The sequence below is a fragment of the Eublepharis macularius genome, chromosome 14, assembly GCF_028583425.1.
Source record: "Eublepharis macularius isolate TG4126 chromosome 14, MPM_Emac_v1.0, whole genome shotgun sequence".
NCBI lineage: Eukaryota > Metazoa > Chordata > Lepidosauria > Squamata > Eublepharidae > Eublepharis > Eublepharis macularius.
The window spans coordinates 21,130,522-21,147,573 of NC_072803.1; the positions used below are offsets into that span (position 1 = coordinate 21,130,522).

At 42.2% G+C, this 17,052-nt stretch overlaps 1 protein-coding gene across 4 annotated transcripts in view; it reads left to right on the forward strand.

The window, feature by feature from the left end:
• The window catches only part of DBNL (drebrin like), a 29,878-nt gene extending 12,826 nt beyond the window's left edge, over positions 1-17,052 (forward strand). For 2 of the 4 annotated variants that reach the window (XM_054997632.1, XM_054997635.1), the window contains exons 6-14: positions 1,389-1,466; positions 2,544-2,695; positions 4,599-4,653; positions 5,052-5,120; positions 7,337-7,442; positions 7,873-8,022; positions 10,964-11,085; positions 13,394-13,499; positions 14,791-17,052. In XM_054997632.1, coding sequence (XP_054853607.1) covers positions 1,389-1,466; positions 2,544-2,695; positions 4,599-4,653; positions 5,052-5,120; positions 7,337-7,442; positions 7,873-8,022; positions 10,964-11,085; positions 13,394-13,499; positions 14,791-14,930 — 978 coding nt within the window. In that variant the 3' untranslated portion in view covers positions 14,931-17,052. The remainder of the gene's footprint in view (positions 1-1,388; positions 1,467-2,543; positions 2,696-4,598; positions 4,654-5,051; positions 5,121-7,336; positions 7,443-7,872; positions 8,023-10,963; positions 11,086-13,393; positions 13,500-14,790) is intronic. The other 2 variants (XM_054997634.1, XM_054997633.1) reach the window with 2 other exon arrangements.

A 17,052-nucleotide genomic window follows, 5' to 3' on the forward strand; every position in this document is an offset into this window, starting at 1 on the left:
AAGGCTGCCAGAGAATGTGGTAGTCGCATGCTGTCACCAAAAAGTCCTTATTACACCTTGCCCTTTGTTGAATTTCCATCACCATCTCACCGGATGATCTCTGTGTAAGTTCTTGTTGGGGAAGGTGACATTTAAGAACCATCGTTTGTTCTCTGGGCATCTTGCTGTGGTGTGGTTGGGTAGTTTTCTTCTGCTTGTTGGATGAAACTGGTGACAAAGAAGTTGACAGTGACTGTAGGGAAGAAATGTTGAAATTGTGTGCAGCTTGACAAAGGAAACTGAAGTATAAACAATCAGTACTGCTCTCTGGAGAGCTAAGCTAAGTCTTTATCTAATCATATTAAACCCATGAGGTTTTAATGTCTTTTTTTCCCTTTTCAACAAAAATCCCTAACAGTTGCCATTAAGAAGATTGAGAGAGTCTCTCCTTTGCCTTGGAACTTGTAGCTGGCTTTAGGAAATACATTGCTGAGCTTGTTTGGAATTATTTTTTCTTCAGGGGTATCATGCCTGTGTCTTTTGATCCCTGTCATGTGGGGAAGTGTTTCTTCACTTTCCTGTGACCTTTTCCGTACAGGTTATTTGCCCCGTGTTAGATGTTGTTAGGAAGTTGTTTTTTTCCTGCTTCCCACAGCCTGGTTAACTGCTATGTGGAGAGAGAATGCCACCCACGTGGCAGCCATTTTCCCTGCCCTGTCCCTACTGTGGCCATTTCTTCCCCTGCCAATAGGGGGCAGCTTTAGTCTCTTCAGCAATATAATACCATTGTATTGTTATAACCGTCTGTGTATTGGGTTCTGTGAATTCCTTTAACCCAGAGTAAATAACCTTTCTATACTAGTAGGTTTTCAGATTTGTCTCTCCAGGCTATAGTGTGATCCAGAGGAGGAAGTCTATTTACTAAACCTGTTTTGAGGCCTGTATGTTGCTTGTATTTACTTGCAAGGTTGAGCAGTTATGTGTGTGCAATCTGCCATCAAGTTGCCTCCAACCTATGGCGACCCTATGAACGAAAGACCTCCAAAACATCCTATCATTAACAGACTTGCTCAGATCCTGCAAACTGGAGGATGTGGCTTCTTTTATTGAGTCAAGCCATCTCATTTTAGGTCTTCGTCTTTTCCTACTGCCTTCCACTTTTCCTAGCATTATACACTGGCTTAATGTGCTGCTGTTACCTTTTTGCACAAACATTCTTATCAAGTTGGAGAGTAGCCTAGATGGAATTGCCTCATTGGTGGTTTGAGTAGAATATAAAATGCTTTGATTAAAATTTATGTTATGTATGGTGACTTCAAAAAGTATGAGTTACGTATGTTACCAACTTGCTGGCATTTGTTTAAAAATAGTTGATTAACTTGTTTCAAACTTTATACTTTATGTAACAGGGATCTGTCTACCAGAAAACAAATGCCATGTCCGAGATCAAGAGAGTCAGTAAAGATAATTTCTGGGCCAAAGCAGAGGTATGTTAAGTCTTTAATTCAGACCACTTCCATATGGTTCAGAAGGTTGGTTATTGCTCTAACTGGTCTTGCAGTTCTTTCTCCTTGTCTTTCACGTGGTTGGTACTGTACCTGGCAGAGCAAAAGCTACTAGTTCGAAACAAATGGAGAAGACATTATTAGGCATGTTGAGAACTATGCGACTAACAAGTTCACTAGGCGAGGCACCTTGTTCAAAGCCCCTCCGTTACACAGAAGGTGAGCTGATGGAATCACCCCAGTGTTCCTTGCAATAATAAACTTTCCTGGAACTGAAAATGACTCCAAGAGGAGGGCAGGGCAGGAAAAATCCCACGATCTGCATGTTTGCAGATCACCAGATTCGACCGTGTCAAACTCTAAATAGCTTAGATCCAGCATGCTTTAGAGCCTCCTTTCTCTGAGATACATTGAGGATGCCCTCTAGATACATATGTAAGTTTCCAGCATCACTGGTGTGGAGAGGGGTGTTGGATGTCTTCCTGTTATGGAACTCCTTCCCTCTGCACAGTAGTTGAAGTTCAAATGTGGGCTCCTTTTGAATACATTATATAACCTATTTATTTGGTATAAATTGAAAAGGGGTGGAGAAACTTCAGAAACTTGGATGAAAATGTATTTGTGTTTGGGTTTTTTGTTACTTGCTCCAAATAAAATATTGTGAATTACTCTGATAAAACTGTGGGAGCTGGTAGGAAACTGCACTTCCCTATTTAGAAAAACTCTTCAGCTTCCTCAGCTAGGCAACTTATTCCTTTGTCAAGTTTTAGGTGGCTTATTGTTCAGACACGGGTCACTCCTACAAGAGATGGGTTGGCTAGAAAGAAATGTGGAGTTGTGCATTATACTGAACTGCATGATTTATTTGGAAGGTCCGTTAAAACGGCAAGGAGAATTGCCCTGGGTAACATGATAGATTGTCAGTATTGATTAGATGTAATAGCTCTGTGCTGTGAGTGAATGTTTTAATCTGACATGAGTTGAGTGTCGTACACATCATCTACTTCTTCTCCCAAGGTAGATATTTCTCAGTCAGACTTGGTGTCTTTACTGTTTCAGAAAGATGAGGAGAATCGTCGGCTGGAGGAGAAAAGAAAAGCAGAAGAAGAGCGTCAGCGTCTAGAAAAAGAGCGCCGTGAACGCGAATTGCAAGAAGCAGCTTTACGTGAGCGTAGATTTAAGGAGCGATCGAATGAAATTGATGCTCAGAAGTGAGTAGGGTTTTTTTTTTACTTAAAGCATTATTAATACTAATTCAGATTAATGAATTAATTTCTGTAAAGAGCTGAGTGAACATGAAAATCATTGGGAGTCTGATGCTCAATTCTCGAACCCTGTTTTTATATGAATGCTGCTATAGTTGGGGCTTCGTCCCTTGTCAGAATATTTCTGAGCACCACAGGAAGTATGGTAGCTTCTGCTGTAAAAAGCCAAACCTGGGTAAGAAGAATTGCATTGTGGGCTCTTGTTCTTGAAATGTCTGCGTGTCTGAAATAATTGCTACAGGAGTGCCATTTATGTGCGTGTGAACGCAGCTGGAGACTTGTTGCCTGTGTGCATTACTTCGAATATTTCCACATCTTCCATTTTTCACTGTGACAATTCAGCCTGGAAAAATCTTGAGTAAACAATATTGTGGCTAGTCTCTCTGAGCTTGCACTTCCTTACCATTGCCTCCTTCACTTCAGAACCACTGCAGGTCCCAGAGAGCAAGATGCACCTATGATCTGTGAAACAGCACACAGAATGGGTTTTTCATTTATTTGTCCAAGTGTATTTTCTGTGAATGCAATTATTACAAATCCACAGGAAGTGATTGATGCAGCAGCCCACACCAATCTCTCTAACACATGTGACTTTAGTACAGTCTCTCTGCATGCACCTAATTCTTCATCCAGCTGGATTTATATATTAACAAACCTCATATATTATTGTTATTATCTCTATTTTCCACAGTCCGATAGATGTTTAGGCTGGGATTTTTGGTACCTCACTGACTTGGATGTTATCCAAGAATCTAGGAGTCAGTGAGATACTGCTTTAGTATGTGGCATGTTCCAAGTAGGGCGGCTGTTTGCAACTGTCCAAATTATTGTTGTGCCGATATTGACTAGGTGTTCATTTAGTCCTTTTAGAATCACACCTTGTGCTCCTGTTACTACTGGAATAACCGTTACATGTTTCTCCCAGAGACGCTGAACTTCATTGGGAGGAGGAGGAGGAGGAGATGGTGATGATGATGATTTTTAGCCTGCCTTTCTCTCTGAGTCTCAAGTTGGATTAAAAAAAATATGAAAATCTCAGACAACAAAAACCTCCCAAAAATAATGTGCTAGGTTTTCAGAACTGGAAAAACAGTGTAAACATTAAAAAAAAGATTTATACCATTAATTCTTTCTCAGCCCAACTTACTTCACAGGGTAGTTATGAGGATAAAATGGGGAAGGGAGAACCATGTGAGCTGCTCTGAGCTCCTTGGAGGAAAGACAGGATAAAAAAGGTACTACTGATAGATAGTAGATACTACCAGTTCTTCACTTAACAGTGAAGAACAAGGAACTGGATTGTCGGCTTAAGTGCGCAGTGAGGCAATCATCCTTTCCCCATCACTCCTTTGGAATGATAAAATTGCAAAAACACTTGGTGATTGCAAATATGTGTTTTTGTATTTGTAACCACCTCTTCCTGCTAAGGGTCAGTGCTGCAAGAGTGACTTGCCCAAAGTCAGCCAACACATTTCATAGTTGAATGGAGATTTGAACCTGGTTGAATGCTGCATTTACATGCTCAACTCTAAAGAAATTCATTCTTGGGAATTGTAGCAGTTCTCTTGTAGTAATCGTGATCAGTGTCTGTGGAGTACTTCTACTTCCAGTCACTCTTCCAAAGAAGGCACACCTTCCCCTTTCAGAAACTGAGGCATGATCTGAAGGATCTAAACATCAAATTTGGCAGTTGTTTTCAGGAAACAGAAAGGGGATGTGTAAAGTCAGTTTTTTTGTGGGTAGAAAACAATATTGGTTTACGATAAATAATGCCAAGGAACAGAACTGGGGCCTTCATTAGCATAAGTTCTGTTTAACCCCAGGGTTTTGTTTCATTTTAAATGTGCAGGAAATTCCAGCAACAACAGGAAACTGAGTCAAGGGATAAAGAGAAGCAACAATGGGTAAGGTTTGAAACCATTACAGTTGTCCTATTGGTCTGTGTCATTTTAACAAGCCTTCTGCACAGAGAGGTGCTGCGTCACTTGCCAAAATGATATGGCATCTGCTTCTGCAACTTTTCAACCTGTTAGTATCTCAGCGAATCTACAAATGCTGCTTATGTTAGACATGTGCAAGGCTTAGGAAGAGCCTGCTGTACTTTAAGTGCAACAGGGAAAGACTTCCTTGGTGATAAGAGTTGTGTGTTGGCTATTCTCTTAGGTAGGCTGCATGGCTAGTGGCAAGCAAGCTACAGCAAAGGTTGTGCTCCTCTGCTAAAGCCCCATTTCTCATTTCCCTGGAGCCCTGCTTCTGTTTGACCTTACTGTGAGTGGAGTAAGGGAGTCATCTTATGTTGCAGAGGGAGCAGGAAGAAGATCACAAGTTGCAAAAGAGTTTTCGAAGGAGTGAGTCTGTGGAGAAAGCTCAGGTACATTGGTGATGGCTTCTTGATGGTTTTGCTTCATTCTCAATCAAGAGCTAACAGCCACAACTCTGTAATTCCTTAGCATTAAATCAAGTTTGCATCTCTGAAATGGTCATCTTTGCAGTGCTTCTCAATGCATGCTTGGTCTGAATAACATCTATAACACTTCTAACTCAATATTGTCTCAGTTTTCTACTCTGAATGTTTTTGACAATGTTATGTAGTCCCATACTTACCAGATGGGGAGTGATAAACCACTCTGGAAGGTGGGAAATCTACCCCCTCAAAACCTATTATGGGTTTAGATATCCTGATCCGTCTTTCTGCCTTCTTATTGTTGATCTTAAGCTCGTCTCAAGGCAGTGAATAACTCATTCTGACTGTTACTGGTTCAAGGATGTGTGAATTACAAATTATGAAGCGGAGATATTGATGCTTCTGTTGTACAGGGGGAACAGCAGCTTCCAGAGTGTCCCTTTGTGATCACTTATTATTGTATATACAACCTTTCACTTCTTTTTTGCTGTTAACCTCTTTCTTGAATCGCTATTCAGTTTTGAAGAGGTTTTTTGGTAAACTGCAGCACGGATGTTTTCACAATATCATGGCGAGGAAAAAAAGCCACAAAAATTCTCCATTGTGCTCTTCTCTGTACTTCCTGAAACTTCCATTGATCATTTTATTGGCACTGTATATGGAGCACAGGACTTCACTAAGTTTCTTTGCATGAAATTTTGGTCCTTCTCCTGACCTGCCACACCTATTGAACATCAAGAACCATATCATTCAGGGGAATTAATGACAATATAAATAAACCAACTGGTGAAAGACCAAATGCAATTAATATTCACAGTTCATATTTTCATGTAATCATTTTGCAGCGAGTAGACCATCCTCCAGGTGGAAATGGAGCTGTAATGTGTCTTCAAGAACAGCCTACGGGTCTTTTGCCAGCTGATTCTCAATTCCCGTTTTGTACACTAGACTTCCTCACGGGCATAATTCCATAAACTATAATAAAAATATTAATATTATACAAATTTACAATGGTCTACAACTGATTCTTACAGACTACAAAATCATCATAGAACATTATTGGCAAATACTCACTGGTCTCTTACAGTATACAAACGCATCAACCAGTTGGTGGGATTCGACGGAGCAACGCCGTAACAATCCCCTTACATTGTTATAGTCCACTGGTTATCCAAATATTTCTGTGAATACGTGCCTTCGGGTTTAGTACCCATTAGCCTGAAGGTCCAGAATAATTTGAAAATCTGTCCATCAGTCATATGACCATAATTTTGTCTTCTGAATTTCCTTTAGTATTTGCTGCCTTGACTTTGAAATTGGATTGGGGGGACAGTCTTGGCTGATTTCTTCTTGCATGCACCTCTTCTTAGTCTTTTGCGAAGACAACGTAACTGATTGAATGTGGGACTTCAGATAATTTATTTTGTGCTCTTTCCTATGCTGCCATTGGTCTTCAGAGGAGCATGGGCAATCTCTTGGCTAAATGTTCTCTACACAAGGGTTTCTTGTACTTACCTTAGACTTGATCTGTTCAAATTCTACCCCCTCTCTTGTGTTTCTAGATTAATGGGGGGTCTTCCCCAGTTTAACAAAATACCATTTACTACATTGTTCTTTCTGTGTGATCTCTGGTGGAGTTTAATTACGAGTAGGAAAATCCAAGTTGTTTCTTCGTTAATACTCCTCAATATTTACAGAGTATGCAAGCTTCTGCTACGTATGCGAGAGTGCAGTAAAAATGCCTACCAACAAGCCTTGTTCTCCCATTAATGCAGTCTTCTCTGAAAAGCAGGCAGGATGAACTGCATTATCTCAGACAATTCATATTATTTCTGCAATTGCAGGATAGATGGGAGCCGGAAGCAAGGCCTTAACTTCGATGCATGGAAGTTGATTTTTACCCTGGGGTAACTAACTATTTAGCTTAAATTACTGAAGTGTTTTTTTGTGTATGTGCAAGAACCTTTCTACTAAGTGTTTGTATGTTTGATTTTTTCCTGGTGAATGGGCTAGTGGTGAATCTGTATGAATCTTTAGATATTGGCAGCCCAAGGCATCACTCTTCCCTTCCTACAAAAGTTAGGTAGCAGCATTGGTAGCTGTTGCTAGGTTTCCTTCCTTCTTTCTGCACCCCCAGGTGATCATATATTATTGAGATTCAGTATCTCTTTCTCTCCTCACAGGAAGCAGCATCACTGATAGCGCAAAGATCAGTGAATCCCCGGGAACTCTTCAAACAAAGGGAGCGGTCCATGTCCTCAGAAGCAGCGGCCATCAATTCTCAGCCAGGTATCTAAAACAGGAAGAGAAATGCTCAGAAGCCTGTTACTTTCAAGGGGTAGAGCTTTCCAGTAGGCCATATTATGGGAATGGTGCTCGGGTGGTTCCATGTAAAAACATCAACTTCCTTGATGCACTGTGAATTTTGTTCGATATGGCTTTGAGTGAATGAAGGGATGTAAGGGTAGATCAATTCAAAGTGTATGGAGGATGCTTTTACATGGAACTCTCAGAGCATCATTCCTGTAATATGCTGCTATTCTTAGAATTCCAACCTTTCTGAGTTACTTTGAATGAGACAGGAGACAGGAGAGGAGTTCAGAATTATTGTCAGGTGTATTTAACAGTTTATCTGGAGCCCGCTGAGTGAATGGAAGTAAAAAACAATCTTTCTTGGTACCATCTCATGCATTTTGTACTGACTTGCCTCCTCTCCTAGGCAAGTTACGGAGCCCTTTTCTGCAGGAGAACACTCAAGCAGAAGCTCCGGTGTCCCCTGTCCGACCTGCTGTGCAAGATGTTCACCCTCCTCCTGTTGTTCATTCGTCTGTACATAACACACCTCCAGTCTCTTCTGTTCCTGAACTTGGTAAAACTGTTATGACAGGCCTTATTTCTGTTACTTGATTATCATAGGACTTTTTAAATAGTTGAAGGTCTTCTTGGAGTACTCTGTGGTCTGTTGAGCCCCCCCCCTTTTTTGGGGGGGGGATGCCATGACCTGGATGGCTCAGGCTAGCCCGACCTCATCTGATCTTGGCAGCTAAGCAAGGTCAGCCCTGGTTAGTACTTGAATGGGAAACTGGCAAGGAAGACCAGGGCTGCTACACGGTGGCAGGCAATGGCAAACAACTGCTGCTTGTCTCGTGCCTTGAAAACCCTATGGGGTCACTATAAATCATCTGTGATTTAACAGTACTTTACATAGAGAAGGCCCCTGACATGGATAGCCCAGGTGAGCCTGATCTCGTCAGATCTCAGAAGCTAAGCAGGGTCGGCCTTGGTTAGTAATTGGATGGAAGACCTCCAAGAAGACCAGGGTTGCAGAGGCAAGCAATGGCAGACCCTACCAAGGGGGGGGGGGGTCTCCATAAGTTAGCTATGACTTGAGGGCACTTTCCTCCACCTCCACATAGAGAAGGAACCATCTCTGTCTCAAAGGAGTCCATAACCAACAAAATTAAATTTAATTCCTGCACAACTTTAAATCTATAGTTTCAAGGGTATTTTTGGTTAAAATATTTTGGTTTCTACCCAGTAAATACTTAAATAAGTAATTTTCCTTGTCATTGCATATTTGCGTTTTAATTGCATTGGGTTACTAGATTTTTCTTACTGTGGACTATCATGAGATGTTAAAGTACAATTCCCTCCCCTGCTTTCAATTTCCACAGTAAAGATTCTTTTACTCAGAGCTGCTTAGTTTCTCACTCATGATAACTGCAGCATAAGCTACTCTGTATCCTTTTCATTCATGGATACTTAAAACTATTTCTTCTGCAGGCTTACATACATGCCACTCATAGATATTTATACCTGCCTCTTCCCCCCTCCCTTCTAAATCACATTCCTTCTCCCCATTTGTGGTGATCTGCTTTCAGAAAGGATATTGCCAAGACTTTTTTTCCATATTTCCTCCCCCACCTTCAGTGTCGGTTGTAGCTCCTGGCCCTTTCACAGCTATGCATAAAAACCAAGGGTATTGTCATGTTACCAGTTATTCTTGTTACGTGGTATGGTCTGTGTTTTTCTAGCCTCTTATATATCTTGTCAGTGTTGTTCCTTGTCTGAAGAGGCTGAGTGGTTCTTGGATTTTTTCAAATCTGTGTTTCATTTTTGTCTCTATTGTGGAGTGTTCTTTGTTTTTATGTGGTGCACAGCATGTGTCCTAGACTGTACAGAGAACTGTATCTTTTGCTGTAGGGGAAAATGACAGTGTTTGCGTTTGAGATGATGATGTTGTCATCAGATCTGATTATGCATAGATTGTTTCAGGAAAAAGCAGGATTTGTCCATGTCTTAGTGGGAAATTAGAAGGAGAAGCAAGGAAAAGGCTGCTTTGTCTAACCAAAAGGAGAGAATAAAAAATAGGTGTAATTGCTCAGGTGGCTGAGCTAAACTGTCAGTGCTTTATGACCAAATGAGGAGCCAAAGGAAGATACTGCAAATGAATGGAGACTCGGTGGGTCTTTCAATAATCGTTTTCACTGGATGAATACTGGAGGCTGTTGTGTACTTGATTACATTGTATTTCTCGTGCACACTCCATTTTAAACAATTCATGAAGCAGCTTACAACAAGAAAAGAATAAAACCGCACTTCTAAGATCTAACAAGACAAGAGGAGCAATATAGAACTGTTGTTCTGGCCACTGCTCGGTGAAAGATGCCTCATTCTTTCTCCGTTTCCTTCTGCAGAATAGATCCAGAGTTTCAATGACAGACTCTGCATGCCATTACACACCCTTGTTTTCATAGCTAGATCCACTCTACAATAGCCAAAACAGACAAAAAACCCCTTTAAAATGCACGTTTGTGTGCTTGACTGAATAATTTTCTTGTAACAGCCTACAACTATTATTAAGTACTATATAATTCCTTTTACAGGGGTTGTAGTTCAGTGGTTGAATGCACATTTTGTTTTCAGAAGGTCCAAGGATCAGACTGTGTAATCTCCAGAGAAATTATTTCAGAACCTTTTTGTGCATGAAATTCTGGAGAACTGCATCTCATCAGAACAGATTATATGCTATGTGGGTGTAATGACTTGACTCAGTAAAAGGCAGCTATGTGTATGTTCAAAAGACAATTCCCAATCTCTTAACACATAGGCTCATAATATAAAGAAACTTCTGAGATCTGCACTTAATCATCTCATCAAAGTGTGACAAAAACTTGCAGCTCAGACTGTGTAGCTAAAAGAAAGCAGAGGTGGAGCTAAAGTGAGTATATACATCCAGCCTTACCTAACAGAGAGACAAAAGACTTCTTAGGCCTATGAAATCATCTCTGATCCATTGCTCAAAAAAATGGGACAAACTTGTTTAGGCTTAGTGGCAGAGTGTCTGTTTTGCCTGTGGAAGGTAGCTGGTTCAGTTGCTTACATTTCTACTTAACAGGTTAGGTAGTAGGTGATGTGAAAAACTTTGAGACCCGGGTGAGCCACTGCCAATCAGGGTAGATGATGCTGACCTTCATACATCAGTGGTCTGTCTCAATATAGGGCAGATTTGTGTGTTCAAACCCTTTGCTTAATATGTAGACATAATGTTGGAGTTCCATCATACCATTGTTTAGTAGACTTCCTATACCATCTGAATGAGTTTCTGCTAACATTTATTAGCATCACTTTCCATACACTGAGACCATAACTTCCTTTTTGCCAGCTGGCTTTGTGTGCAATATAGGATGCCTCCAGTTCCCTTAAAGATGAAAATAGTTAGAAAAGTTTCCTTCACACAGTACTGACTGGAGGAAATTAATAATAAACATGTTAAATAGAATTACAAATACGTGTTCTGTTTTTTCCAGGTGATTCTGTCAGACAGGACAATTACAAACCAGCTCCTCCTGTCTTCCAACCAGAGGTGGAACAAGACGCTGTTTATGAGGAACCCCCTAGTGAACGAGTTATCTATGACGAGCCCCCTCAGGTTAGTTTCCTTATATGTGACCTCGGCTATGTGAAATAGTTTGAGTTTGTCTGTCACAAGACTCTTAAGAAGTTTTACCAAATTCAGACTTTGAATGATGGAAATCTCGGTTTGAAGCATAGCATTTTGGTATCGTTTCAAGTGAGGCCATTTCGCATTCAATATTTATTTAACACTAGCAACAAAGTCTGTTGTGGGGAAAAAATACAACGGGCTGTAGAAAGGGGATGGCAGGCTGGCGGGCATTGCCTCGTCCTCTGTGACTGATCCCGGCTGGGTGAAGAGGGGCGGGCATTGCCACCTGCTCTGCGCCTGATCCCAGACGGCTGAAGTGGGGGTCAGGCATTGCGCCTGATACTGGCCTGGTGAAGGGAGGTAGGCATTGCCACCTGCTCTGTACCTGATCCCAGCCAGGTGAAGGGGGACGGGCATTGCCTTCTGCTCCACACTTGATCCCGGCTGGGTGAAGGGGGGGTGGGCAGGATCTCTTGCTCCGTGCCTGATCCCTGCTGGGTGAAGGCAAGAGGAGTGGGCATTCCCACCTGCTCCACGCCTGATGTTGACTGGGTAAAGGGGGGGGGCATTACCTCCTGTTTCGTGCCTGATCCTGGCCGGGTGAAAGGGGGATGAGCATTCCCTCCTGCTCCGTGCCTGATCGTGGCCAGGTGAATGCGTAGGGTGGGCATTACCACCTGCTCCGTTCCTGATCCCGGCTGCGTGAAGTGGGGGTGTGCATTACCGCCTGCTCTGCACCTGATCCTGACCGGGTGAAGGGGGACGGGCATTGCCGCCTGCTCTGCACTTGATCCCAGCTGGGTGAAGGGGGACAGGCATTACCACTTGCTCCGCGCCTGATTCAGTGACTTGACGGGGGGGGGGCTTGCCACCAGCTGTGCTCCTAATCCCAGCCTGGTGAAGGGGGGAGCATTGCCACCTGCGCTGCTCCTGATCCCGATTGAGTGAAAGGGGGCAGGCATTGCCTCCTGTTTTGCGCCTGATTCTGTCTGGGTAAAGGAGAGTGGGCGTTGCTGCATGCTCTGCATCTGATCCCGGCTGGGTGAGGGGCATAGCCATCTGTTCCACACTTGATTCTGGTAGGTTGAATGGGGGAGTTGCCACTTGCACCGCTCCTGATCCTAGCTGGGTGAATGGGGGTAGGCATCGCCACCTGCTCCACTCCTGATTCCAGCTGGATGATGGCAGGGGCAGGCATTGCCACCTGCTCTGCGCCTGATCCCAGGTGGGGGACGGTGGGGGCGGGCATTGCCACCTGCTTCACGCCTGGTCCCAGCTGAGTCAAGGGGGCTGGGTATTGCCATCTGCTCCACTCCTGATCCCAGCCAGGTGAAGGCAGTGGGTGGGCATTGCTACCTTCTCCCCTCCTGATCCCAGTGGGGGGACAGGCATTGCCACCTGGTCCGCTCTTGATCCAGGCCAGTTGAAGGGGGTGGGTGGGCACTGTCTCCTGCTCTGTGCCTGTTTCTGGCCATGTGAAGAGCGGGCGGGCATTGCTGCCTGCTCTGTGTCTTGTTCTGGAGGATTGAAGGCAGGGCGGGCATTGCTACTTGCTCCACTCCTTATCCTGACTGGGTGAAGGGGGGAGTGGGCATTGCCTCCTGCTATGCGTCTGATCCCTGCTGGGTGAAGGCAAGCAGTAGGCATTTTCACCTGCTCCTCTCCTGATCCCAGCTGGGTGAAGGTGGGGGGGGGCACTTGCAGTGTTATTAGTGCAAGGAAGCAATGAAAGTTCTTCATCGGCTTTAAGAGCAGTTTGAGGTAATGGTTAGGAAAAAAAGAGGATTGAACGACCAGCCAGTAGCTTTTCTTTAAAGGAGAAGGAATCCCCTCCCCCATCCATTCCTCAAGTTAATATAAAAAGGTGGGAGGTAGCTGTTTAATGAGTAGGAAGGTCAGAGGAAGCAAGTTAAGAAGGCCCATGGGAAGTACAGAGAGAACAAATTGTTGGCAGTTCCTACCAACAGAGTCTTAGATTACAGCTGTACTTGGGTGTCTTGCTTTACATTAACTGTTCTTCCATCTCCATCTCTGTCTTTTCCAATGCAATTACTGTGGTCTTTGCTTTTAACTATATTGTTAATTGCAGTGAGTACAAAATGGCATGTATGAGTTTTTCAGTTTATTAGATTTTAGCTGTACAATGTTTAAGTTTCAAAACTCCATCATAAGAGCATGGGCAGATTTGTTTTTATCTTAACATAGGGTGAAGGGAGAGCTTGCACAATTGTGGCCATAATAGCTGTTAGTGCTCTCTTGACATGCTTTATTTCATTCTGTTAACCTCTTTTAGGAACAGCCTGAAGACACTAATTATGACTATGCTGATAACTACCAACAGAACCTTAACCTAGAAGGAAAAGGTCTATGTGCTCGAGCTCTATATGACTATCAAGCTGGTACGTTCACCCTGGTTTGTTTTTTGTGTTTTGCCTCTGAGTATATTTTGGGAAGAGTTGCTGCTGCTTTCAGTATTGTGAACAGAATACGTATTTTAAAATCAAGGTCTGGGGTCTGCAAGTCACAGAGTGAGATTGTACAGGCTGATTGCAAACATGGTAAATTTATGCTGATAGTATCTGATAAGATTTTATTTAGCTGTTCTGTACTAGCAGAAGAATAAATGAACCCAGGTTATAGTCTGCGAACACACAATGCACAAACCTTGCTGGATCTGTTTTAGTTTCTGGATGGCAGGCTTACGGGGAACACATACGGGTTCCATGACAGGTAAAAGTCGGGATATAGTGTAATAAAGTATATGTTGTGGGAGGATGAAGTTTAGAATGGACAAGCAGGAAGCTATGGATAAGAATCTTTCTGGCTTCCAGACCCACTCATCCTCCAAGCTACGAATCCCCTTTTCAGTCTCTCCCCGCTCCCGTTTTATCTGTCACTATGGAGGCTAAAAACCATTTTTTAAAAAAGGCAGACTGATTGTGAGTGATCTGGAATGTGCATCGATCCCTTGGCAGAAAGCAGATTGCTTTATCTGTCTTGTTGTAGCTGTCACATACATAATAACTGGGGAGAATAGTTTATGATCATAGTGCAAAGCACAGTTGTACGACAGCCTCAAAGAATCCTCTCTTTGGGGGCCTTGGTGTCTGAACTGTTCTTTGTAAAGCTAGAAGCATTTTAATTGATCTTAAAGCTTATGGATGGTGAAGAGATTAACACTTTAAGGTAAAAGGAGAGTATTTGGTAGAAATGTTGGATTTGATTGTGTAGGCCTTTTCCTAGAGGCTGGGTCCAATTCAGGAAGCTGATGTCTACTTTTAAGTCATAAATGGATTGATGCTTGCATATTGTATGGAGTGCCTCTCCTGACAGGAACCCTGCTTGTTTAGATTTGATGTGGGGACCCTACAGCTAGTCTTGATACCAGTGGCAAGATTAGTAACTAGGAAGAGCAGGGCTGAGACTGAACTTCCTGCGAAGATGCAGCAAAGCACCTCCTTTTGTAATGTGTAGGAAAATGAGTAAAGTGCATATCAACATTTTCTTTGAGGGACTAATATATTGGTCTGTTCCAGTTTTATGCTGTGAGTGACATTGGTTTTATGTTTATAGTTGTGTCATTGTGTTGTGCTTTTTGAATTCGTAGCCACATTGAATGTGGGATTAGGTGGGGGATGTACATTTGTTTAAAAAGCTGGTTCCTTGCACCTGACTGTTCCCATCTTTCAGCTGATGACACAGAGATCTCTTTCGACCCTGAGAACATTATCACCAACATTGAGATGATTGATGAGGGCTGGTGGCGTGGTTACGGCCCAGACGGACACTTCGGGATGTTCCCTGCCAATTACGTGGAGCTCATTGAATAACTGGCCTACGCTAGAGGAAGAATGCAAGCAATACCTGCAACGTAGAGCTCTATCCATTCCAATTCTTCAAGGTGAAATTGTAAGGCTCATAAAAGTGAAGTGCCGTTGCTCTGCTCCTCTGTTGCTGGAGCAACATCCACAGCTGCCTGGTGAAGCAGAACTCTTCCTTTTGCCTTCTTTTTTGTTTTCTGTAACTGGCATTTACAGGTGAAAATAGGAAATCAGTCCTGGCAATGAATAACACTTCAGTTTTTTGAGGGGTGGGAAATCTTTTGAGGATAAAGGCATTAGCAAAAAAATTGAAAACCTCTCCAGATATACTCTCTGAACCTCAGTATGGAGTATTTAGAAGATAGGAAGGGCTTAATAATAAGAAACAGCGTGGCTTATAGTACTTTCTCATTCCATGTGTTGCATCTTCCAAGGTAGCATAAAGGAAGATCTAGAAAAATACCTATGTGACTTAGTATCCTGTTTGTTAATTTATCACTGAGATTTGGTTGCAATCTGCAGGCTGTTTATTCCAAATCACTTCTTTGGAGGAAAATGGATTGCAAGTTGTAGCTTTTGAGAGATGCAATCCGGAGCAAGCCCTGTAAAAATGAATGAGTTGTACAACAGCTCTCCAGTGCTCTTGTGGAGTTCCCTTGCGTTTCAGTATAATAATCAGTCAGTGGAAGAAGATTACACCCATAGACTTCTCTACAGTTTGTGTGAGAATGGAGTTTGTCTGGGTTTTAAATTTTCAAGTGTTAGTGAAGGTTCTTTCATTTTGATTTCAAGCAAAAACCTCACAATATTGTTTCTTCAGATACGACATTGGATATAAAAGCCATCAGTGCAGGCAATAAACAAATGCCCTGGAAGCTGAGTTACCTTTGAACTGTGGTGTACACTGATACAACTAATGCTGTATGTGTGTGAATGTGTGCGTGGGGTGTGTTGAGTGATTCAGTTACTGTAGGAGGACCTTGATTTCTGTATTATCTTTTCTGGATTTTAAATGCTTTTATAACATTGAGATAAGATTGAGATGCCCTCTCCCCAGTAATTAAGCAAAATAGAATATAAATAAAACATCTGGCAGTTGAACATAGGAATTATGTCTGTCTGTGTGGACACTTTGTGTCACTCTGACATCCACTAATCATGTTAACCTAGTAAAGGCATTTGTGGTGCACATGTTGATTCAAATCCTATATTTTACATAGGTTCTGTCAAACTCTCCAACTAGTACCTCTTCATAGTGAACTAATTACAGGTGTAGTTTGCAATTTTAAATTAGCTAATATTTTTAACATTCCTTTTGTTTGTCTCTCTGAAGGAAACTTGGATGAGATTCTCAAGAAACATTCAAAACATTTCCTGTGTGGATTCTTGGAATAGGGAAATGGATTTTTGTAAAGGAGAATCTTGCAGTTTGCTAGGCCAAATAAATGTCTTGCCAGGTTGAATTACATTGTCCTTTGCCTTATGCATGATGTGGTTATTATTATTATGGAAATAAGAGCCTCTAGCATAGCTCTTTGATAATCTCATCCAAATAGTTTTCCTTTGATGGCATATAAAAAATGATGTTTTTATAAGATAGTGATCCATTTTCAGAACCCGACTGCTTCATTACTACACATTCCCCTTCTTTCCTAGTCTGAGAACCTAAACCTGAAGTGTTCATTCTGTTTCTAAGTCCGGTTGCTGTGTTATCCTTTTACTCCCACTTCAGTGATCTCCGAATGTACTGTGAATCTTTAAATGCACTTTCCATGCTAACCCACAATATAATTAAAAATCAATCTGGGACCCCCTCTCCCATGAATGGATTTTATCTTGTGTAGTGTTTTGCTTTGTGTTCAAATTCATCTTTCCTTTCAGGAACAACAAAAGAGTTTCTGCTCAGAGATAGCTGTAGCAGGCCAGCACCAGCTGTGTAGGGATTCTTGAGTGTTCGTTTTTATTAGACTTGTCAACCATCATGCAGAATCATTGCTGTTTACTCCATCTCCTGCTTTTGTTCAAACCTACTTTTTGTCAGCCTTTTTCAATCCACAGAAATTTGGGGTGGAAAAAAGCTTGTATTGGGATGATCCGGATAATTAAAAAAAAAATAAAGTGATTAAAGTAA